This window comes from Heterocephalus glaber, unplaced genomic scaffold (genome assembly GCF_053883595.1).
Source record: "Heterocephalus glaber isolate CG9 unplaced genomic scaffold, H.glaber_assembly_v1.0 deba00000347, whole genome shotgun sequence".
Lineage (NCBI taxonomy): Eukaryota > Metazoa > Chordata > Mammalia > Rodentia > Bathyergidae > Heterocephalus > Heterocephalus glaber.
Genome location: NW_028258143.1, coordinates 46,196,748 through 46,217,771, shown reverse-complemented (window position 1 = coordinate 46,217,771; position 21,024 = coordinate 46,196,748). Strand labels below are relative to the sequence as shown.

Sequence of the window (21,024 nt, the reverse complement as noted above, 5' to 3'; positions counted from 1 at the left end):
AATCTTGTTTCTTGAAACTTCTTGTGCTTTATCAGAGTCTTGCCTTTATACCTATTTCCTCTGTCTGGAAACTGATTCTGTCCTGTTCACCTGAGTCATCTCCACACATCTTGCTCTTGTGACTCAAATGTCAATGTCTTCTCCCCTGACCTTCCCAAACTGGGCCAGGTGGTACTTCCAATATACCCTCTACTAACTCTGTCATAGTGTGTGGCCCTTGTGTGCTTGTCTACAGCTTTCATTTGATTGTGAATACATGAGAGTAGATACAAGATCTGTTACATTAACTATTCTATTTCTCAGGTCCTTATTTTGATGTCTGGTACATGGTAGTATTTTTGGTAACCGAAAAGGTAAATATCAGCAATTAACACCTATTATAAACTATACAATACTGTGGTGACAGTGGTTACCATTTCTCAAGTAAGCACTTGCCAAACATTGTCTATGAGTTTTCTTGTTCAGTCCTTGTAACAGCCATGTGAAGTAAGGACTGTCTTACATATTAGAAACTTTAGGGCCAGGGATTTAGCTCAGTGGTTCCACTGCCTGCCTCGCAAGCGCCATGTCCCAAGTTTGATCCCCGGTACCAATAAAAAAAAAAAAATTAGAAACTTAAAGTGACAGGGCATGGTGGTGCACATTTGTAATCCCAGCACAGAGGAGGCTAAGGCAGGAGGATAGCAAGTTCAAGACAAGCCTTGGCAATTTAAGACTTAGGGAGAACTTGTCTCAAAAAAAAAAAAAATTAAATGGACTGGGCCTATAGCAATTACAAATGCAATTTTACAGAATTTTTTGGTTTCCTTTCTAACTTATTTGCACAACATTAATTTTGTGTTGGCTCAATATATGATGAGATGTTATGTTTCTTTTGTCCTTTTGTATCTAATCAATACAAATGTTTATGTTTGACATACTTTAAAGCTGAATTTAGAGTACGTTAGACCTACATTTCACTGCATTCCCCATTACCCTATCAAGTGTTTGACTAATATTAGATTTATCAATTAATAGAGAAATTGAACATTTAATAAATATAAAGTATTCACTGAAGATTGTTTTTCCAACATACAGGTTGAATAAGAAATCATCTGCAGTATGCAAATAATGAAGAAACTAATGGGTTATTATTGGAGTTTTCCAAGAACTGTGGAAATGCTAAATCTCAATACAGTGGCTTTTTCTTTGATATATATTGTTGCTTTGTTGAGAGTCTTTAATAGAGATCATTTTAATTTTTAATATGTTCAGTGTACACTAGAAATATTTATTAGTGCAGAATGTATACAATTAAATATTAATACTAATATTTTTAAGGTTATAGAGCATGTTATGTGTGCATTTTATATATGCATGTACATTATATATATATAGTCCAGCTTCAAACCAGATATGCCCAGTGTTGAAATATTCTTAAGATATTAACTTAGATTGCATATCCTTTTGACACTTAAATTCCAGTTTTATTACTTATTAAAAACAGAGCTATTAAGCTGTATAAGCAAGTTCCCCATAACAAACCAAGTTTAAAGATAGAAGTATAACTACTGTAAGATCAAGTCAGAGACCAAGAAAAAAGCATTTAATGATTTACTCTTAAAGAAATATTGAGAGGGTTTTGTTTTCTTTGCTTTGTTTTGCTTCAGCTTCAAGGTCAAAATCACTTTGTATAGTAGAGAACATTTGTAAAAGCAAAAAATGTTGAATAAATTCACTGAAGAGGTAAAGCAATATTACTATCATAGTTGCAGTCATTAAATGGTCATTGAATGCCCTGGTGTACAAGGCAAAGCAGATGCTTCAGATAAACTGTGGTCTCTGCATATCTCAGATCACAGATGAAGTAAGCTAGCCAGAAATGCATGTGCACACCAATCAGTACATAAGTGTATAATTTAGGTATTGAAGGTTACGTGTGCAAATATACACATTTTCAAATTAGCTACTCACATAGAAATTTTTTAATTCCAGGTTGATTAATGGCTTAATAAACATCAAAATTTGTTTTTAAAATACTGTCTTAATAGAACAGTGAGAACCAATTGCTCTATTATATGAATGGTGAATTTTGAAGTAACATGAAATTTCAATAAACAAAAAAGAAAAAATCAATTGGCCTTACTGGTTCTTAAATTAATAAAAGTAAAGTAAAATAGTTTCTATGAAGATACAAAATATTTATATAACATTCTGTTACAGTTTGTAGTGTGAATGAGGATTGTTTTTCACCTCCAGATTGAATTGTAGATTCTTTTCATTTGTTCATCTCAATTTATATTGTTTTCCTATGGATTATTTTCACCTTTAATATGGTAGGAGAATTACAATTGTGTGACCCAACCATTTTTGCTGTTGCTTCAAAAGACAGCATAGTTGTATAGAAGCAGAACATAGGCTTTGGGATGAAAATAAGAATCTCAAATCTTGGCTTTCTTTATATTTATATGACATTAGACAAGTTAATTAACCTGTTTATCATCTGTAAAATGAAAACAATAATACAGGGCTCATAGAATTAAACTGTTAAATTAACTGAAACAAGTAAAAAGTGTGTAATATCACACCAAACAAGTTAGTAAGTGGTCAAGCTATCAAGTTATAGTGTTGCAGAGACCTGAATCCATCCACTTTGTGACTTTGATTATCTTTAGGTTTGTCATCAATGTTTTATAATTTGGAGAAGTAATGATATTCACCAATTCCTTGATCAATAGCTCATTCATGGCCCCTGTTTTCCTATACAGTAGGCCTCAAAAAACAGCAGAATTATTCACAAACACTTAACATAGAAGCTAATTTAGGCAGTCTTATGATGTTCTTAATATCCACTAAATCCAAAGATGTAGCCAAGCGGCACACTACAGTGGTACCTGGGTTCACACACTTAATTCTCTCCACTGTTTTGGTCACAAACTGAATTGGACGAAAACCAAATCGAATTCAATGGTTAGGTTCAATGTTGACCTTAGGGAGAAATTTGATTTGGTTCTTATCCAATTCAGTTTGGGACCAGAATCGTAGAAAGAATGAAGTTTGTGAACTGAGGCACCACTGTACTTCCCTGGCAAATGTGAAGCATGAGGTAGAATTGATGTCTCCAATTGCATCCCAGTGTTTACCTTCTTCAATTTGCATTTATTTTGCTTTTCAATTGTTTAATATATTTTGGATATATATATATATATATATATGTAACTATAACATCCATTTTCTTTATATTGCCTATATTTTAATTTGCTCTTTGATTTGTTTTTACTTTTGCCTTCCATATAAGAGCAAGCATACAATATTTAAGCTTATGTGTCTGCTTTATTTCACTTAACATTATGGTCTCATGGTGCATCCATTGTCCTACAAATGACTCAAATTTATCCTTATTTATAGCAATGTAGGGCTCCACTGTACATAAAAATCACATTTTCTTTATCCACTCATCTGTTGATGGACATATAGGCTGCTTCCACAACTTCATTATCATGAAATATGCTGCTACAAACATGGGTATACATGTGCCATTGTTACATTATGTCTTTAACACTTTTGGGAGGATACCTAGAAGGGGGCTAGCTGGGTCAAATGGAATTTCTAGTTTTAGTTTTTTGAGAAATCTCCATACTTATTTCTGTAATAGTTGTGCTAGTTTACATTTCTACCAGCAATACAGAAGGGTTTCTTTTTCCCCACAGCCTCACAAACATTTGTTATTATTTCATTTCTTGATGATGGCCATTCTTTCTGGAACACAAAATCTCAGTGTTGCTTTAATTTGCATTTCTTTAATGACCTGTGACAGTGAACATTGTTTAATATAGTTATTGGCCATTTGTACTTCTTCTGAGAAGTGGTTATTCATTTTTTTTGTCCATTTTTTCATTGGGTTTTTATTCTTGGGGGTCTAAATTTTTTAGTTCTTGTTAATCCTACCTGGTAAAACTTTAGGTTGTCTCTTCATTCCATTGTTTACTTTACTGTGCATAAACTTTTAATTTGGTAAAATTCCATTTGATGATTCTTATTATTTCTTGTGCAACTGTGGTTGTGTTTAGGAAGTCCTTGCCTTTGCCTATGACTTTAAGCGTTTTATCTACCTTATATTAATCAGGTGAAGTGTTTTTGCTTTAACATTTAGATCTTTGAACTATTTTTAGTTTAGTTTAGTTTATGGTGAAAGATGTGGGTGTAGCTTCAGTCGTCTGCATGTGGATAGCCAGTTTTCCTTGCACCATTTGATAGAGGTTATCTTTTCTCTAGCACATGATTTTGACCCTCTGTCAAAGAAGTAAATGTACCTGAGGTTGTTACTGTATCCTCTATTCTTTTCCATTGGTCCACATGTCTATTTTTGTTCCAGTACTATGCTGTGTTTTTCACTGTAGCTTTGTAACATAACTTGAAATCCTGGATTGTGATACCTCCTCCTTCACTCTTGTTACTAAGAATTGCCTTTGCTATTCTGGATCTTTTATGGTTCCGTATGAATTTTAGGATTGTTTTCTTTAGTTCTGTTAGGAATGTTGTTAGTATTTTGATTGGGATTTTGTTAAATCTAAATATCAGTTTTGTGAGTATAATACAAAAAGTACCGTGTCTATTCCAATCATTAGCAAATACTCAACATTTTACACACTGTTAATGTTCAATAAATATTAGTTGAATAAATTACTGAATTCATTAATCTTATCAAAAATTCAAAGGCTAGTTAGTACATTTATGATTTGTTCCTACCTTAGTGGGTAGGTTGATATGTTCTATTATTTATATCATATTTGTCTTCTGAGAACTCTAAAAAAGAGCTGAGCCAGAGATGGTAGCACTCGACCTTAATCCTAATTTCTTGAGAAGCTAAGGCAGGGGGATTGTTTGAACCCAAGAGTTCCACATAGTGAGACCTAATATCAAAAAGAAAGAAAAGGAAAAAAAAAAAAAGGAAAGAAAACTTAGTCGAGTTATTGTTGTCCAAATATAAGGCACATTGTCACTTAACTGGACTTCTTCCTTTCAGCTTCACAAGGTATACTATCACAACAGATTTTCATTGAGGAAGAAAACTAGTTTTTCTCACAAGTTATTTATTGATCATTTTTTGCAGCACTTCAGGGTCTAAAATATTTGCCAGAAATCCAAACTCTTTATTTAATATGTCTAAGGTTATTTGTTTATTCGTATTTTTTAACCTTTTGTGTAACAACTTTGCTTCGAACAGCACATGGATCATTAACAGATTCATAATAAATAATTCTGAATACCCTAACCATGAACATCAGTAATACGAGTTAAAGCAACGAATAGTATTTGCTCATAAGCATGACATTGTTAAAGAAATATATACAGTCAAACATTAAAATGAAAAAAAAACCGGGCCAGGGGTTTAGCTCAGCGGTTCCGCCGCCTGTCTTGTAAGTGCAAGGTTCTGAGCTCGATCTCCGGTACCAAAAAAAAACCCACAACAACCCCCCCCCCCCCCGAAAACCTAGTGACATTGTTTTCCTCTAAGGTAGGAACTCACTTCCTCTTTCTGTCCTCCTCTCCCTTGCCTTTTCCCTCCTCTTCCCCTTCCTCATCCACCTCACCCCCTCCTTCTTCTCTAACCCACAGGGCAGAGCTTTCCTTAGCCCACGTGATCAGCAGGCATTTGTAACACCGTAACATAGCAATCTGATTTCACACGTACGTGGGAATTCACAATACACACAATTTTTCTTACTTCTTCTTACTCATTTATTTTCCTTTAAAGTTACAATCCTTGTACCTCAGGATAGTACGAACTAAATCCATAGGAATAATTCTTTCTTGGAAGGCCACTTACTAAAGAGATGAGATTAAAGGCGTTTATTTTGTGCCCATTTCACGAACAGAAACTTAATGAGAGCAGTAGCTCATCAGAAGGTAGCACTGTGGACATCGGTGCACCTGCAGAAGAACAACCTGTTGTGGAGCCCGAAGAGACCCTTGAGCCAGAAGCCTGTTTTACAGAAGGTAAAGACAAATATCTTCATGTTAACCTTTCATTTTTAGAGTGAATCCCACATAGAATAGAACTTGATGGTAGACCTATTTTCAATTAACTCTACCGTGTTAACAGATAAAGAAGATACTTCAGTTATCTCTGTCCATTATGTGGAAGGGTTCTTGAACGTGGAGAAACATATTCTAATTTACTCAGTGTAGTGACTAATTTAGACATAAGTGAGCATCTTAAATACTAGTCAAAATTCTCATAAGAATTTGTTTTTGCTGGGCGTGGTGATGTCTTCCTGTTGTCCCAGCACTTGGGAGGCTGAGGCAGGAGGATCGCCGTGAGTTTGAGGCTAGCCTGAGCTACATAGTGAGTTCAAGGCCAGCCTGGACTACATAGTAAGACCCTGTCTTAAAAAAAAATAAAACCAAAACAAAACAAAATAATATTTGCCTTAAAAGTAACTTTCTGGCTATTAAAACTAGATGAGCAGTAAATTCTAAAATATTTTTAATGTGAAAAGCATTTTTCAATGCATGTTGGAAGAAATGGAAATACGGACTCCCCTAGACATCTTATACCTTAACAGTACCTTGTTGAGTCTGGTACAATATGGGTGATTGCTATAAGAAACACTCTTTCTTTTAGCTAGTATTTCCCATGGTCTGATGGCTTTGGGAATTAGAGTTTGGGAAATATGAGTATATTTGCATATTTTCTTTTTGGTATTATTTCCCTACTAGGCCTAAAATATCCGCAGTTTACCATTATTCCCTTCATAAGTAGTAGACGCCTCTCATAATCTTTTTTAAAACCACCTTTATCTGACTATGGTAGCAGAGTTTCTTATTCTCTTCAAAAGCCGTAATAAATGTATCCATTTAATTCCCCAGATAGCTAATTGTATATTAGCTTATAAAAACAATTCTCCACTTTTAAACAGGGACATCAGTCTTTACTCTCTTCTTTCTTTTTCCTTCATTCTTTTCTTTCTTAGTTCCTTCCTTATTTCTTTCCCTCTCCCCTTCTTCCATTCTTCTTCTTACAACATATTTGCTTTATTTTTCTTTTTTGCCTTAGGGCAGGGCTCTTCTGCTCCAATCTTTTGTTGAAAACTGACATATAAGATTCTTGGGGAGCGAGGACATGTGTATTTTGTTTTCTGTATCCTCCATGGTGCTTACCAAAGTATTCAGAGATACCTGTGAATTCAATTGTGCTGAGTGTAAGTGAAAGCACGGTGAGGAAGGCAGTGACAAAGTGTGACCACACAAGTCACATTTTAGGGCACTAAATTAGTTTTGAAAAATGTATAAGTCCTTCTAGAAGCACCGCAAGAAAATCATCAAACCTAGTATTATTGGGAAAGAACCACATTATTACTTACGTCCTCTTCAAACAGGTAGTTCTCTTGTTATTGTTAATTTCCGTTTTGAAGTCTTCTTTTAGAGTGACTTCAACAGAGTCCAATAAGATAATAAGGGAAGCTCTTTACACTCGCTTGTAATTTACAGTGCTTTCTTTCTTGGGCGATAACACTGTGAGGCAGAAAATGCAAGTATTTTTAGCCAGGGAACGATTTAAAGTGGATGAGAACTTTTTACACCTTCACACAGCTAATGAATGTGCTCTTACTGCTCCAGGCTTAGGAGATTTGTCTTAGCAAGATACCAAGAACAATAATAATGGAAAGAGGAAACAGCAACGTGCCAAGAAACATACAGAAATCGCAGATTTATGTTATCTACTCTTATTTGAACATTATAATTGCAGGCTGTGTACAAAGGTTCAAGTGCTGTCAAATCAGTGTGGAGGAAGGGAGAGGAAAACAATGGTGGAACCTGAGAAGAACATGCTTCCGAATAGTTGAACATAATTGGTTTGAGACCTTCATTGTTTTCATGATTCTCCTGAGTAGTGGTGCTCTGGTGAGTGAATTTTAAGCAAAAGTGCAGCCATACTAATTTTTTAGTATCTTCTAATACTGATGATGTATTAATCCTTTCTATTCCATTGTCTTTGCATCCAGTGTATTTTAATAAGGTCATCTTTTATCTTCCACACAAAATACTTAATGTATAAATATGTATTTCTGGAGTTACTTTTATAATATTTTATTTATAATTATTTATAATTTTATTTATGATTAACTAGGCCATAAAATTTGCCCCACAATTTATTCATTATAAGTATATGAATATTCAATTACTCTTTGAAAAAATGTATGGGAACCACAGTATAGTTTATATAATGGCTGTGATTGGGAATTTATATCCTCTGAGTTCTAATGAATTTGTTTGTGAATAGTATTATTATTATTATCTCCTTATTGGCAGACAGTATGTCCTCAGGGACCACTTTGCTGTCTCCTTCCAATTGTATTCACTGCTCTTTTGCTACTTGGGAACCAATGAATGTTGGTAACAATAAATATTGAGCAGCATGCTTAAATGATACATTTAAGGATCACTTTCTCTTTATAAGAAGGTGTTCATTTCATCAAAATTCATATATATATATGCTTTAGAAAAATATAACATTTTAGAAAAACAATGAAATAAAGGAAGTATGTAGGCTGCTAGATGATAAATAGATAGATATGATGTGCTAAAAAGCTTACCAGTCTTAAATACAATTGCTTACAAGTTTCTTTAGAGGTTTATAATTCTAACATAGGCCTGTATCTTCCTGCAGATTTCTCTCATAAAATAAACTTTCCTTGTATGCCATTTTAGACAAGAACTGCTTTTAATCTTTGAAAAGAATACATACTTAGAAGAAAAATATCAAAAGGCTTATATTAGAAGAATTCATATTAGGCTCTCAATAAAAAGTGTGTCATTTAAGCATTATCATGCAGTTTCTCTACTGAGAAATATGAACTATCAAGTAAATGAAGAAACAAAAAGCAGGTGGACCCAACAATTTGGTAAAATTAAGCACTCTAACAATCAACAATTTTCGCTTTATAAAACCATAAGTTTTTATTCTTCTGTTTTTTCAGGCAAGAAAAGGAAACAAAAAAATGAAACTAAATAAATCTGTAACCACAGATTGGGAAAGCTACATTAGACTATGACATTGAGAAGTATTTTCTGAACAAATCAAATTAATTTGTTTTTACTTATTTCTTGTGGTTATAGTAGCAATGGAGAGTATAATTCTCCTTTGAACACCTTTGAGAGTAACAAAGCAACAATAAACACTGCTCCTCTGCCCTCCTGACCTAATGGGCCATCAGATGCATGTATAATCCCCCCAAATAAAGCTTATAGAATAAAATATTATTTGAAACTTAAAATGTATAGCTTTCTCTTTACAGGCATTTGAAGATATATATATTGATCAACGAAAGACAATTAAGACTATGTTGGAATATGCTGACAAGGTTTTCACTTACATCTTCATTCTGGAAATGCTTCTAAAATGGGTGGCATATGGATATCAGACATATTTCACCAATGCCTGGTGTTGGCTGGACTTCTTGATTGTTGATGTAGGTATCTTCCATATCTTTGTCTGCTATTCAAGGTAGTTTGTTTTATTTTTACTTTACTTTTAAAATGGCAAATAGTTGACCATTGTGTTGTGATGACAGGATAGTCACCCACAGAATGGTAATGTAGTATTTGAAAGTCATGAGGTAATTTAGTAATGCTCTAAAATAGCATTGAGGAGATGATATATATTGTGGATATCTAGGACAAAATACAGAAGGGAGGAAAAAACACAGCATCCAAAAGGGAAAGTGGTGAAATGGAGAATATAAAACACATGTTACTCAAATTTCTTATGTTGTAAATCAGACAGCCTAGAGTTTATGCTCCTGCTCTAGCAACTATTGACTTTATGTCACTAATTAATCACTAACCCTGTAAAATAGTGATAGTATTTTCACATTATTAAAGGAACTCAATAACAGTAACGGTGGTCACTAGCACTATATTTTTTTTAATTCTCTTTGATCTATTAAAAGTTTTTAAAAGGTATATATAAAGAATAGATTATATCGATCTACTATATAATTCCATTATAGAAGTAAGGTATGCCTAAGTGTAGTGAAAGACATATATCCACTTTATACAAGGAAGAGAGTTTTCCTATAATGTAGACTAAATTTCAATGATTAATACTTCATTTTCCCTAAAGCAAGTGACTAATTTCAACACATTAAAGTTAAACATCATCTCTCGTGTTATCTTGACATAAGTTTAACTTTAGAAACTGTGCAAAATAGGATAATTTCATAGGCAACAGTTTTTCCCTAAAGGGACGTAATCCAGTAGCATTATGAAGGTTTCTTGTTGAACATGAAAGCTGAGTTATGCATGCATTTGATCTCTGATTCTCAAGAGTGGGCAGCCAAAAACTATTTTAAAAGCTTTAAAATATCATAAAAAATAAGTGAATTAAGAGAAAACTCAAAAGAAAAGTTGCTTCATCATATCAAAAAACCAGGGGAGAGTCTTTAATATTGAGGTTTTAAGAATTAGAAGTTACACGATATTTTTATTTCTCATAATTTTTTACACTAGATTTAAACCTAAACATAAATTAACTCTTGAAATTTACTGCGATTAGCTTTCTACTGTTTTACTTATTACATTTTGAACACTGGTGAAAGAAAGATAATTTTATTTATTATTACAATTTGATTTAAATAGTCATTTATGAACTATTTTGGAATAATTCTATAGAGAATTATGTACTCTGATAATAATACTTTTATTTTCAATATTCTGCTTTAATTATTTCATTGGGTATTAGTGTAGCCTTTTAAAAAAAGACAAAAATAATTATAGCATATCTTAAATAATGTAAAAAGTATGTTGAGAATGACAGAATGGAAAATTTTGCAAAACTAATGACCAGTGTATGTAGAAATCTATAATACCAACCACTTACAACATAAATTGTAATTCTACTTTGATTAACATTTTGGCAGTTCCTCTTTGTAGAAAATTAGATGCTTGAAGTTTTTTCTTTAGTCTTTGCATATTTCATTTAAGTGAAATAAATCTATTTTTTTATTTACTTGGTAAATATTCACTAAATAGTCACTTGGAGCCAAATAATATCACTTGGAATCAGGTATTCTGGTAGAAGCTGTAAATTACCATATCAAATGTTGAAGATGTTTCATGACAAAACTAGTTTTTTAGTTAAATTATTTACATAGAAATGAAACGTAAGCAAGAAAACAATATATTAGCTTGACAAAAATGTCACCTTCAAAACTGATATAGTACATTAATTTCTGAAAATATCAATTAGTTGAATATACTAACTTAGGGTAGAGATTTCTTGCTTTTTCTAGTACAACAATAGCTTTTGTATTTTACAGTTAGACATAGGCAAAGCCCTAAATTCAGCACAAATAATAAACGGGTAAAGAATGACATTTTCTTTCAGTTGGATTCCTCTCATCATTATCATTATCATTATTATTATTATTATTTGGGGGTGGTGGAAACTCAATCCGGGCCCTTATACATGCTAAGCATTCACTGTACAATGAAACTATCCCCCGGTTTCTATTTCATTTCATTCATTTTTAATTTCATTTTTCAGCTATTGCTCAATTCATTTATATTGGTTAAGCAATTCATCAATTACATGACATTTAAGGTTTTTTGTTGAATTTGTTTTTAAAATCATCTTCTCTAGTTTTAAATTAATGCCTTTAAAAGAACTTTCCATGAATCAAACTAAAAATATTTCCTTATAAAATTTTAAAAGTTTACTGAAAGTGTCCAATTGTTTATCTTCTCAATAACTACAAATAACAACTCTATTTGTTGTATCACATAGTAACTACAAATTGAATGACAACTCATTTGCGTATTCTTTTTTGTGTTTGCAGGTTTCATTGGTCAGCTTAACAGCAAATGCCTTGGGTTACTCAGAACTTGGTGCCATAAAATCCCTCAGGACACTGAGAGCTCTGAGACCTCTAAGAGCTTTATCACGATTTGAAGGGATGAGGGTAAGGAAAATGAAAAACCTGGAGTATTGTATGTAGCCAAAATTAAACTCAATTTAGTTTAGAAAAAGGGAAACATGCATGCAAAAGGAATGGCAAATCTTTGCAAAATTGCTATCTTATCCTCTATCTGTTGCATATTTACTTCTAGGTGATATGCAAGAGAATTTAGTCCTCTATTAAAATGATATAATATCATTTATCTGCTATGTTCATTAAAATGACTTTATTTCCTAATCTACATTGGGAGTTTCCTTACAATTCTATATACAAAAAATCAGATGTGCCATTAAAGTATTATATGTAGCAATATAATAATTATCTAATGTAAATTCCACATCATATATGTCCTTTGTGATGATCCATCTGTACTTACTGAGTTTTATTGAAAATAATATAAATCACACATATACTTAATGGGTGTAAAGGAAAAATTAAGAGTTGTCAAAAACTTTTGTCTTCACAATGCCAAAGTTTACATTATTTGAATATATCCAAGGGCAGATATTAAATATTAACTGGATATTAAACTTTGAAAATAGTTATTTAATATAACCTCACTTTGTGAGTGTTCTCTTAATATATATAATAATAATGCTAATTTAAATATTACATATAAACCCACACAATTTTATGATAGTAAAGTAAAACATTTATAACAAAGTCCTATAAATAAAATGTATATTCTTTGACTCATTACCATAGATGATTCATAAATTGAGCTCAATTTAAATATCATTTATCACACAAATTTTTATTTATTTATTTATTTTTATTTATATATTAATTGGTACATTTTAAGTATACGATACATTTACATTTATCATTGGGTGTTTGTACCTGAACATGATGTATCTTAGTTCTTATTTTTTCCCCCATTACCTGTGCGCCCTTCACCCCCACCACCCTTCCCTATTTACATAGACTTTGTTTCCATTTTTTTATTTCTTTCTTTCTCATAATTTTTCCTTTCCTTTCTTCCCTTTCCCCTTCCCCTCCCGCCACCCCTCCACCTTTGGACCTTTTCCTTTGCAAATTATCAATTATTCGTTTTAATCATTTTCATCCTTATTTACACTTTCAGTTTCTCACACTAGAGATACTATTTGGTATTTACACATGTGTGTCCTATTTATCACACAAATTTTTATATTAGCCCTTTTAAGAAAACATTAAACTATTCTCTATAATTCATAACAAATTAGAAATTTTTCCCTTATTGATTTTATTTTCCACAACTTTTTTAAAGCATGAATCATTAATATAGAAAATATATAGTGTAAAAAAATGAATTCTGTTTTTTAAGGGCCAAGATTGCTTTATATAAACAAAGCTACTAAGTCCAACAGAAACACATTGTTTTACTGCCTATTGTTCAGTAATGTTTACAGAAATGAATTATCGACTTCTATTTGCATTTTTTACAGCCTTATATTCCTTTCTAAATTAAATTTATTTAAAATGTCACCTTTTAAAAACACAAGACTTATTTTCTCTTTCTCAACGTATACTAAAAGCTTTTCCTCATTTCCTCAATTTAATAACACAATTAGTCTTTTATTTCTCACAGAGATCTTCACATATTCATTAAAATACTGCCAGAAACGCTTTCCAAAATATGTAAAAATTACACTTGTTTTACAATTAAATGTCACTCTTGTTTTACAGTAGCAGTTTCAGTTCTCAAGAAAGTTATTGCTTTTGTACATTCTACTTGAAAACATGTTGCCTGAATGAAAATAATACATTTTAAAAGGTTTCTAAAATCTAGCATTGTTAAATACTTGAAGTTACAATTCAATTTTGGCCTCTCAGAAATTTACTGATTCTGTGAGTAAATGCGTATTTGCATACATACCACTCTATGTCCATAAAAGGTTGGTCTTGTTGGTCTAATTTTACTTTTTACTGAAATAACCTTATCTGTAATTATTACCCAGTAATGCTTTACATAAAAAGAGATTAATTTCTGAATCCTGGAATTTTAAAAACATAAACTCCATATGGGTGATAAACCAGTCACTTATATAACCAGATTTATGAATGTGGCCACCTGCCTCAAAATGACATAGTAAATTAATCATACCATACTAAAATTACTGAGCTCTTCAACACTTGTTTGGCATTATGAAGTCAAAGTTACCTTATTATTGATTATGTTTTTTGTGTTTCTGGCATTTAATCATGAATAATGGTGAGGTTAGATATAATGATGATGATGATGATAATAATTAGGAAATGAGATTTCATATATTCAGAAACTCATTTAATTCTTTTCCCTAGCAGCATAAAATCTCAATATCTCTGTTAAAGTATAAACCAGGCACTCATTTTAATTTTGTTTTTCTGTCACTTTTTCAAAGCATGCGCTTTTATGCAGCACTACCGAATAAAGCATGCTGTATAGTGCTTGATAAGAAGTTAGAAAGTATTAAATAAATTATCATCACGTTGCACTTTGTGTTTTGCATGCTTTATGCACATTTCTGGCTGACAGCTTTTGAACATTTATTGTATTTCAAATTTCCAGTCCAAATTTTTCAACCCATAAAATTGAACTGGGTGAATTGATGTTGTGAATACCTAGGGTAAAATAAAATTTGTATTTAAATTTGTATTTTTAATTTCCTAATCTAGGAAATCTTAAATACTTTTTCAAAAGAACTCAAGTCTTAATTGAGAGGGAAACAGAGAGCATCATATACAAAAGTAACACCAAATGTTCTGTCATATCAGATTTCTAACTAATAACAAACTATATATTTCTATTTTATATAGGATAATCTTGCTCCAACTTGGATGGGGTGGAGCGCTGGTTCCTCCCCTCAGCCCTTTATTATGGGTACTGTATTACCCCTTTTGCTACCTTTAATCCTTGCACTGTGACTTATGTGAAGTGGGATGAGGGTGGGAGTGGGAAGGGACGATGGCACTACAGTAGGGACAATATAGTATTTACTTCCGAATCCACTATTTTCAATTGTTCTAAATTTCTCTTGAAAAAAATACCTTAGTGATTTTACCTTTTGTGGATTTTTGACCCCTGTGGTTGATATCTTATTAAGTTTCACTGAATATGATTTATTTATGTGTATATTGAGTTACCCATTGATGGGAAATTATTTGGTGAGGGTGGGGGACCCTGTGTAGGATGATTGTGTGAAAAATAATTAACTTGTCAAATTGATGATACTGTTTAAAGCATACATCCCTTGCCCTTTAGTACTTTTGCCTGGATCCTAAAAAAAGGCCAGCTGCAAACCAAAAGTCAACTATTAATATGCTTGAGCAGGTGCTAATGTGTGATATTCCAGGTTTCATAAGACTGTTATTGATTGTGACCATTCTCATTTTCATTTTGGTGTAAGTTTGTACGGGTTGTTCTCAAAATGTAACAAGGCAAAAGTATATTGAGTTGAATAATTACAAATCATCTGGGTTTTAAATGGGGGAAAATCCAAATAAGCCCATTTATTTAAATTATACAAAATAGGACCCTCATTTAGAAATAAAACAGAAAAACACCTTGATAAATATTAATATAAAAACAAATGTGTAAACTCACTTCTTAGAATAAGTCACTCTAAGCTAATTTTTTCAGATCTTAGAAGATATCATAATGAAAACAAAAATTAAAATAAATTATATTGATCTTAATATTTACCAATATTGTGCAGGAAGAAAATTTTTTGAAGAGGACAAAATGATGGAATTTTTGTTTGGATAATTGATTTAGCTTATTCTTCAAAAATAATTACCTTAAGTAAAACACACCATGGAAATTTAATTGTTAGAGTAAAAATATTTTATTCTTCTCCATACTCAACAGATATGATTTCTACTTTACCTACTTTTAATTTTTGTAGTTTTCTTGAATTTATTTAGAGTAGCATTAAAAACCATGGTATTGATTAGAACTTCAAAAACAATTCATTCAGGGGACTTTCTAAATATATCAGAATTCCTAGCACTAATGTACCACTTAATTGTCCACTCCTCATTTCATGTTGATTTAATCAAAAAGTACAGATAATGAACCAGAGATAGAAAGTTTCTGTAAGAACTGGTTGTGCTAGGCTAGAGACATTCTATTTGATGATGTTTTGAAAAAAAAGCTTGTGAGAGGAAACAGTATTAATCATTAAGATTGTTCCTTTCTTAGACATCTCCTTTTATGCAGTCTCAGTTTGGTCTTTCCAGTTTATTCGATCAATTCTGCAATCCCCACACAGGAACCAATTATCTTTTCTCTAGAGACTAAAAAGAGTTAATACACTTCCCTCTTGGCTGAAGGAACACATAGGATCAGGCTCTTGGGAAAAAGTAATCCTTTCTATGTTCCATTGCTGGCTAATAAAATTAGATCTTAAATATGAATAGACCTTTGTATAGTAAATTCCCCAATACTATGGCAAATATTTTCAAAAATTTTTTCTTTTACCTTAGTCAAACAGGCCTTTCAAGGGGGCCAAGTACTTTCCAACTTTGCATGTCAAATCCTGAACTGCATAACTGCAGAGCACTTGCTGTGTCATAAATTCCATAATTGGTGTTCATTTTAACTCAGAACTACTCTCTGTTTCAAAGTAAATGTCTCAGGTTTATTGTCTTGCCCAAACTTTTTCTTGTGCTTGGTTCTTTAATTATTTTTTTCTCATATTCAGAAATAAGAGTTAAAACCTAAACTTTGATCAGTAAATGCTAGGCTAACCTTATTTCATTCATTGATTCACTCAATCATTTTTGTATATTCAAGAAGCTTTCTGTTGTATTCCTGTATTCAAAGCCCTCAGAGCCTTGGAGAAGTCTCACATACAGTTTTGCATCTTGTATATTTTTAAAAGCCTACAATCTGTTATGAATACAAGAATATAATTAACTGTACTACAGACCAATCACCAGATAAGTGGGGGCAACTCTTAAGACAACTAATGAGGTAGACTGGGAGAGCACGAGGTGCTACTTATAGTCTACTTTTGGAGCTTAGCTTATTCTACACTTTTCTCATTTGCCAAATGAGACCACAATAATAAATTATCTCTGTAGTTTAGTAAAGTACTAGACTTCTGACTCTTGAATTCAGAGGAGAAAACTCTTATCTTTATGCAGGAGGCTAAACTAGGAGATGAGGTGAAGCTCCATGAAAGTGCTTTTTGTATTAAAGCCTTTCAAATAAAAGACAACTTCAGAAAGCAAGATGTTGGACAGGAATTTCAAAGGAAATAGCTTTTCAATTCTCTGGCAATTAGCACATGGTAACTCTTGTAGTTTGAGTGGCATGATGTATAAGTGGCCAGGAAAGTTGAAACTAGAAATGTAGATTGTGGAGTGATATTCAAATCAAGGTAAAGAAAGTATTGGGTAATGACTGGGAACCATTAAATGATTTTAAAATGGGACTTGAGGAAGATTAACTCATCATGTATTGAAGGGAGAAAGGAGAGTCTGACAAGAGTGTAGGGATGAAGTAACCAAGGACAGAACAAGGACGGGGACAAGGAGGATGGAGAAGTGACAAAGATGAGAAAGATTTTAAAGAAGGAAGTGAGAGACTTACAGAATGTTGTGAAAAGAAGTTCGTGAAATGGGTATAAATAATCATTACTCTGCTCATTCTATAAAATGGGTGTTTATGGGGAAAATACTGCATTTTAGCACATCCTCTATACCTACAGAATAGAAACAACATTTTAATCTGGATGGTACACAAAATATTGAGAGAAGGGAAGGAATAAATAATAACTTGATTTTAGCTCTCAAATATCAAATTCAAAGAATCTAATTATCCATATATTTTAAATTATCTATGTATAAAATAAGGGTTTATTCTGTCAATTTATTAAGCTAAACAGTAAAATGAGATAAGATTTGTCAGTTTGGTAGGCTACATAGGCCACGTCATCTGGTTCTGCCTGGGTAACACAAGCTGAATTAATTTCTTCATGTTCATTTTCCATCTTTGTCTTTACTGGTTTCATTATTTCTTTTGGCTCACTTATCACACTGCTTTGTGTCCCCAGGCCTAAAGATCTTTACAGACTTCAACAAAGGCTCAGAAGTGTAAGGACTTACTTCTTGCAATATTTTTCAGGCAATCAGAATCTTTGTTCTAAAAACAAGCTGGCATCAAAAGCCAAATAGAAGATATTTTGGTGCCTTTTGTTTACTTTGAATCAGATTGACAAAAATAAAAGAGGTATATAGGTAGAATTAATCTTAAGTATTAATGTTCAAGTCTGAAACATCATCTGCCATGTACAAGCATTTTAGGGTCTATTTTTATGTTCCCTTTTGGCTCTCTATGTGCAGCTCCAGGGGGAACTGTGGATGAGGAAGCAAAGACAACATTGCTGTCAACTATGAAAATTCATATTTTTCATTTCTGATCTAGAAATAAGGGGTTTGGATAGGAAAAAAGTAGGTAATTTCGCACAGAACTTCATGAAATCATATCAGATTTGATAGTTATGTATTATTTTTCCTAAGAAACTAATTTGTATTGTGTTTCATTTGAAATAAGTTTATTGAATTAAACTCAGTAAATGAAACAACTGATATGACTGGAGCTTGAAATAAACGATGTGATGATCTAATGAAATACATAATGCTAAATTGTCTTGCTTCTTATGCAAAAATTATTAGTCATAGCAATGCATGAATAATTAAGGCCAAATTATATTAGGTATTTCATAATATTTTATATTTATACATCTGAGTTTTAAAATTTATTTTAAAAATATATTGGTCAAATCAACTCATGTTCAAATGTTTTAGTTCTGTTCTTTAATATACTGCCTTTTTAAAAAATGAGTTAATCTTCTGTATAGGACTTACTATTGCTCTTTTTTTCTGATAAACAACACATATTCTGTCTTCATGAAGCAGCATATTCCTCTACTTTTTGCTTTTCCTTTGACCTTTTAGTACTTCTTCCTTTCTCAAATTTCTTTATGTTGTATATATTTGCTTTCCTAAGTGTATTAAGAAAGAAAATATTTAAGTTTCTTTTACTCTGCTTTTAAATATCCTAGAATTAGTCTTGATAGAAAAAAATATAAAAATTAAAGATTATTAGGGGAATGCATTTCTTTTTTAACCAACAAGAATTCTGACTTTTCTTTTTTTCCGTTTGTGTATTAGGTGGTTGTGAATGCCCTTTTAGGAGCAATTCCCTCCATCATGAATGTGCTTCTGGTTTGTCTTATATTCTGGCTAATTTTCAGCATCATGGGCGTAAATTTGTTTGCTGGCAAATTCTACCACTGTGTTAACACCACAACTGGTGACACGTTTGAGATCAGCGAAGTGAATAACCATTCTGATTGCCTAAAACTAATAGAAAGAAATGAGACTGCCCGATGGAAAAATGTGAAAGTAAACTTTGATAATGTAGGATTTGGGTATCTCTCTTTGCTTCAAGTTGTAAGTGAACACTATTTTCTCTAAAAATATTTTATTGTTTGGAATAATAGCAAAGTACTAGCTACATCTGTTATTTAGTTACTAATAGGAAAGTTTATAATATTTTTTTCTAATTTTGATTTATTAGTACAAGTTTGTGAGTCCAGATGGGCAGAACTTCATTACATGTGCAGACATACTCATTCATGGCCAGGTATTTCAGTTTCTTCCATAGGTCTTTTTTTTTCTTTTTCTCCCTTTTTTCCCTTTTATTCCAGATTCCTTTAATTTTCCATATGAACTAATTGATAATTAAATCAATAACTAGGTTACTAGTTTTTTATATTGAAATTAAATAGCTTGTTTCTCTGATAGATCTCCCTTCTCTAAACACACACACACAACACACCTAGTTGGATTGTACCTAATTTATAGGAATTAACTGCCACTTAGTTATGTCATTTTAGATGGAGATTGGGCAAGGATAGGTCTCAAGATTACATTCTTATATTGAAATGGAATAACATCTGAGACATCTGGGCACAGAAATGAACCATAAGCAACTGTCATTTCATCTCAAATGAACTTTCAGCATCATTATTGGACTCTATTTTATCCTAAATGTCCCAGTAGGTCTCTAAGATGGACTTTATTAAGAAAAATAATTTATAATGTATAAAAACAAGAGATGACAATCTTTAAACATTTTCCTTTAGTGCCACTTTTAGCTGCAGCTGCATCAGAACAAAGCAGTAAATGAAAACAGAATCCAGATTATTCAAATAATACAAGAAAAATGCTGCTACCTCTTGTCTGCTAAAAACTCACCTTAAAAAAGTATAATTTCTTCCCTACTGTTTCTATAGGTTCTTTAGGATGGAAATTTATTTTTGTTACCAAGTTTATGTTTTTAGTTATTGAACCAGGAGATTAATCAAACAAAATCACACTGGCCAAAATCCTCTTGCAGTTTTCAGAGATGTCTTTACTTTGATTTCTTCACAAATTTTCCCCATTTTGTTGTTGGAAGTTCCTATTTTTTTTCTTGGGCATTTCTAACTCACTCTAAATGTTCATATATGTAAAACAGAGACTTAGAAAATCTAGCCAGAATGATTTCCTTAAATATTGTAGTAGACATATGATGACATTTCCCTTGCCATTTATCTTAACCCTTAACTAATAGCCACACATGTAAATGCCACTAAAGCATATCACTTCCTACATAAAATTGAGGAATGGAAAGAATATTTTAAGCAATCCTTCAAAAGACTAAGTGATTCTGAAAGTGTAGAGTGAAAGTTCTACACAAATGTCTAATACATCAAGCTTCTGAAAAAGGCAACTTTAAAATCCTGCTTCGTTTTTGTCTTTATACAGAATTATTTCTCTGTTGATTTGTTTTTCCATTGAGATGTTTTCATGAAAACTTTTTACTGCTTCTGTACTGTTTGTTGATTGACTTTTTTTAATCAATCACCTGAGCCACTGACACATTCAACAGTTCTCTCTTTGATGAACAAATTATCTCTAGTTTCTAGTTAAGAATCATAAGTCCCTTTTCTCATCATGCACACTCTTACCTGGTGTTTTAGTCACTTCTCTCATGGAGGAGACATCATTCCCAAACCCTACAAATTAAAAGTGGAAAGATTTTATTTCTGTTCACAGTTTGTAGACA

General features: G+C 32.1%; 1 protein-coding gene across 13 annotated transcripts in view; it reads left to right on the top strand.

The window, feature by feature from the left end:
* Scn1a (sodium voltage-gated channel alpha subunit 1) overlaps window positions 1-21,024 on the top strand; it is a 171,950-nt gene that overhangs the window by 137,167 nt on the left and 13,759 nt on the right. For 8 of the 13 annotated variants that reach the window (XM_087199801.1, XM_087199833.1, XM_087199806.1 and 5 more), the window contains 6 exons: window positions 5,859-5,979; window positions 7,733-7,887; window positions 9,282-9,455; window positions 11,823-11,945; window positions 19,083-19,364; window positions 19,492-19,557. In XM_087199801.1, coding sequence (XP_087055927.1) covers window positions 5,859-5,979; window positions 7,733-7,887; window positions 9,282-9,455; window positions 11,823-11,945; window positions 19,083-19,364; window positions 19,492-19,557 — 921 coding nt within the window. The remainder of the gene's footprint in view (window positions 1-5,858; window positions 5,980-7,732; window positions 7,888-9,281; window positions 9,456-11,822; window positions 11,946-19,082; window positions 19,365-19,491; window positions 19,558-21,024) is intronic. The other 5 variants (XM_087199837.1, XM_087199828.1, XM_087199841.1 and 2 more) reach the window with 1 other exon arrangement.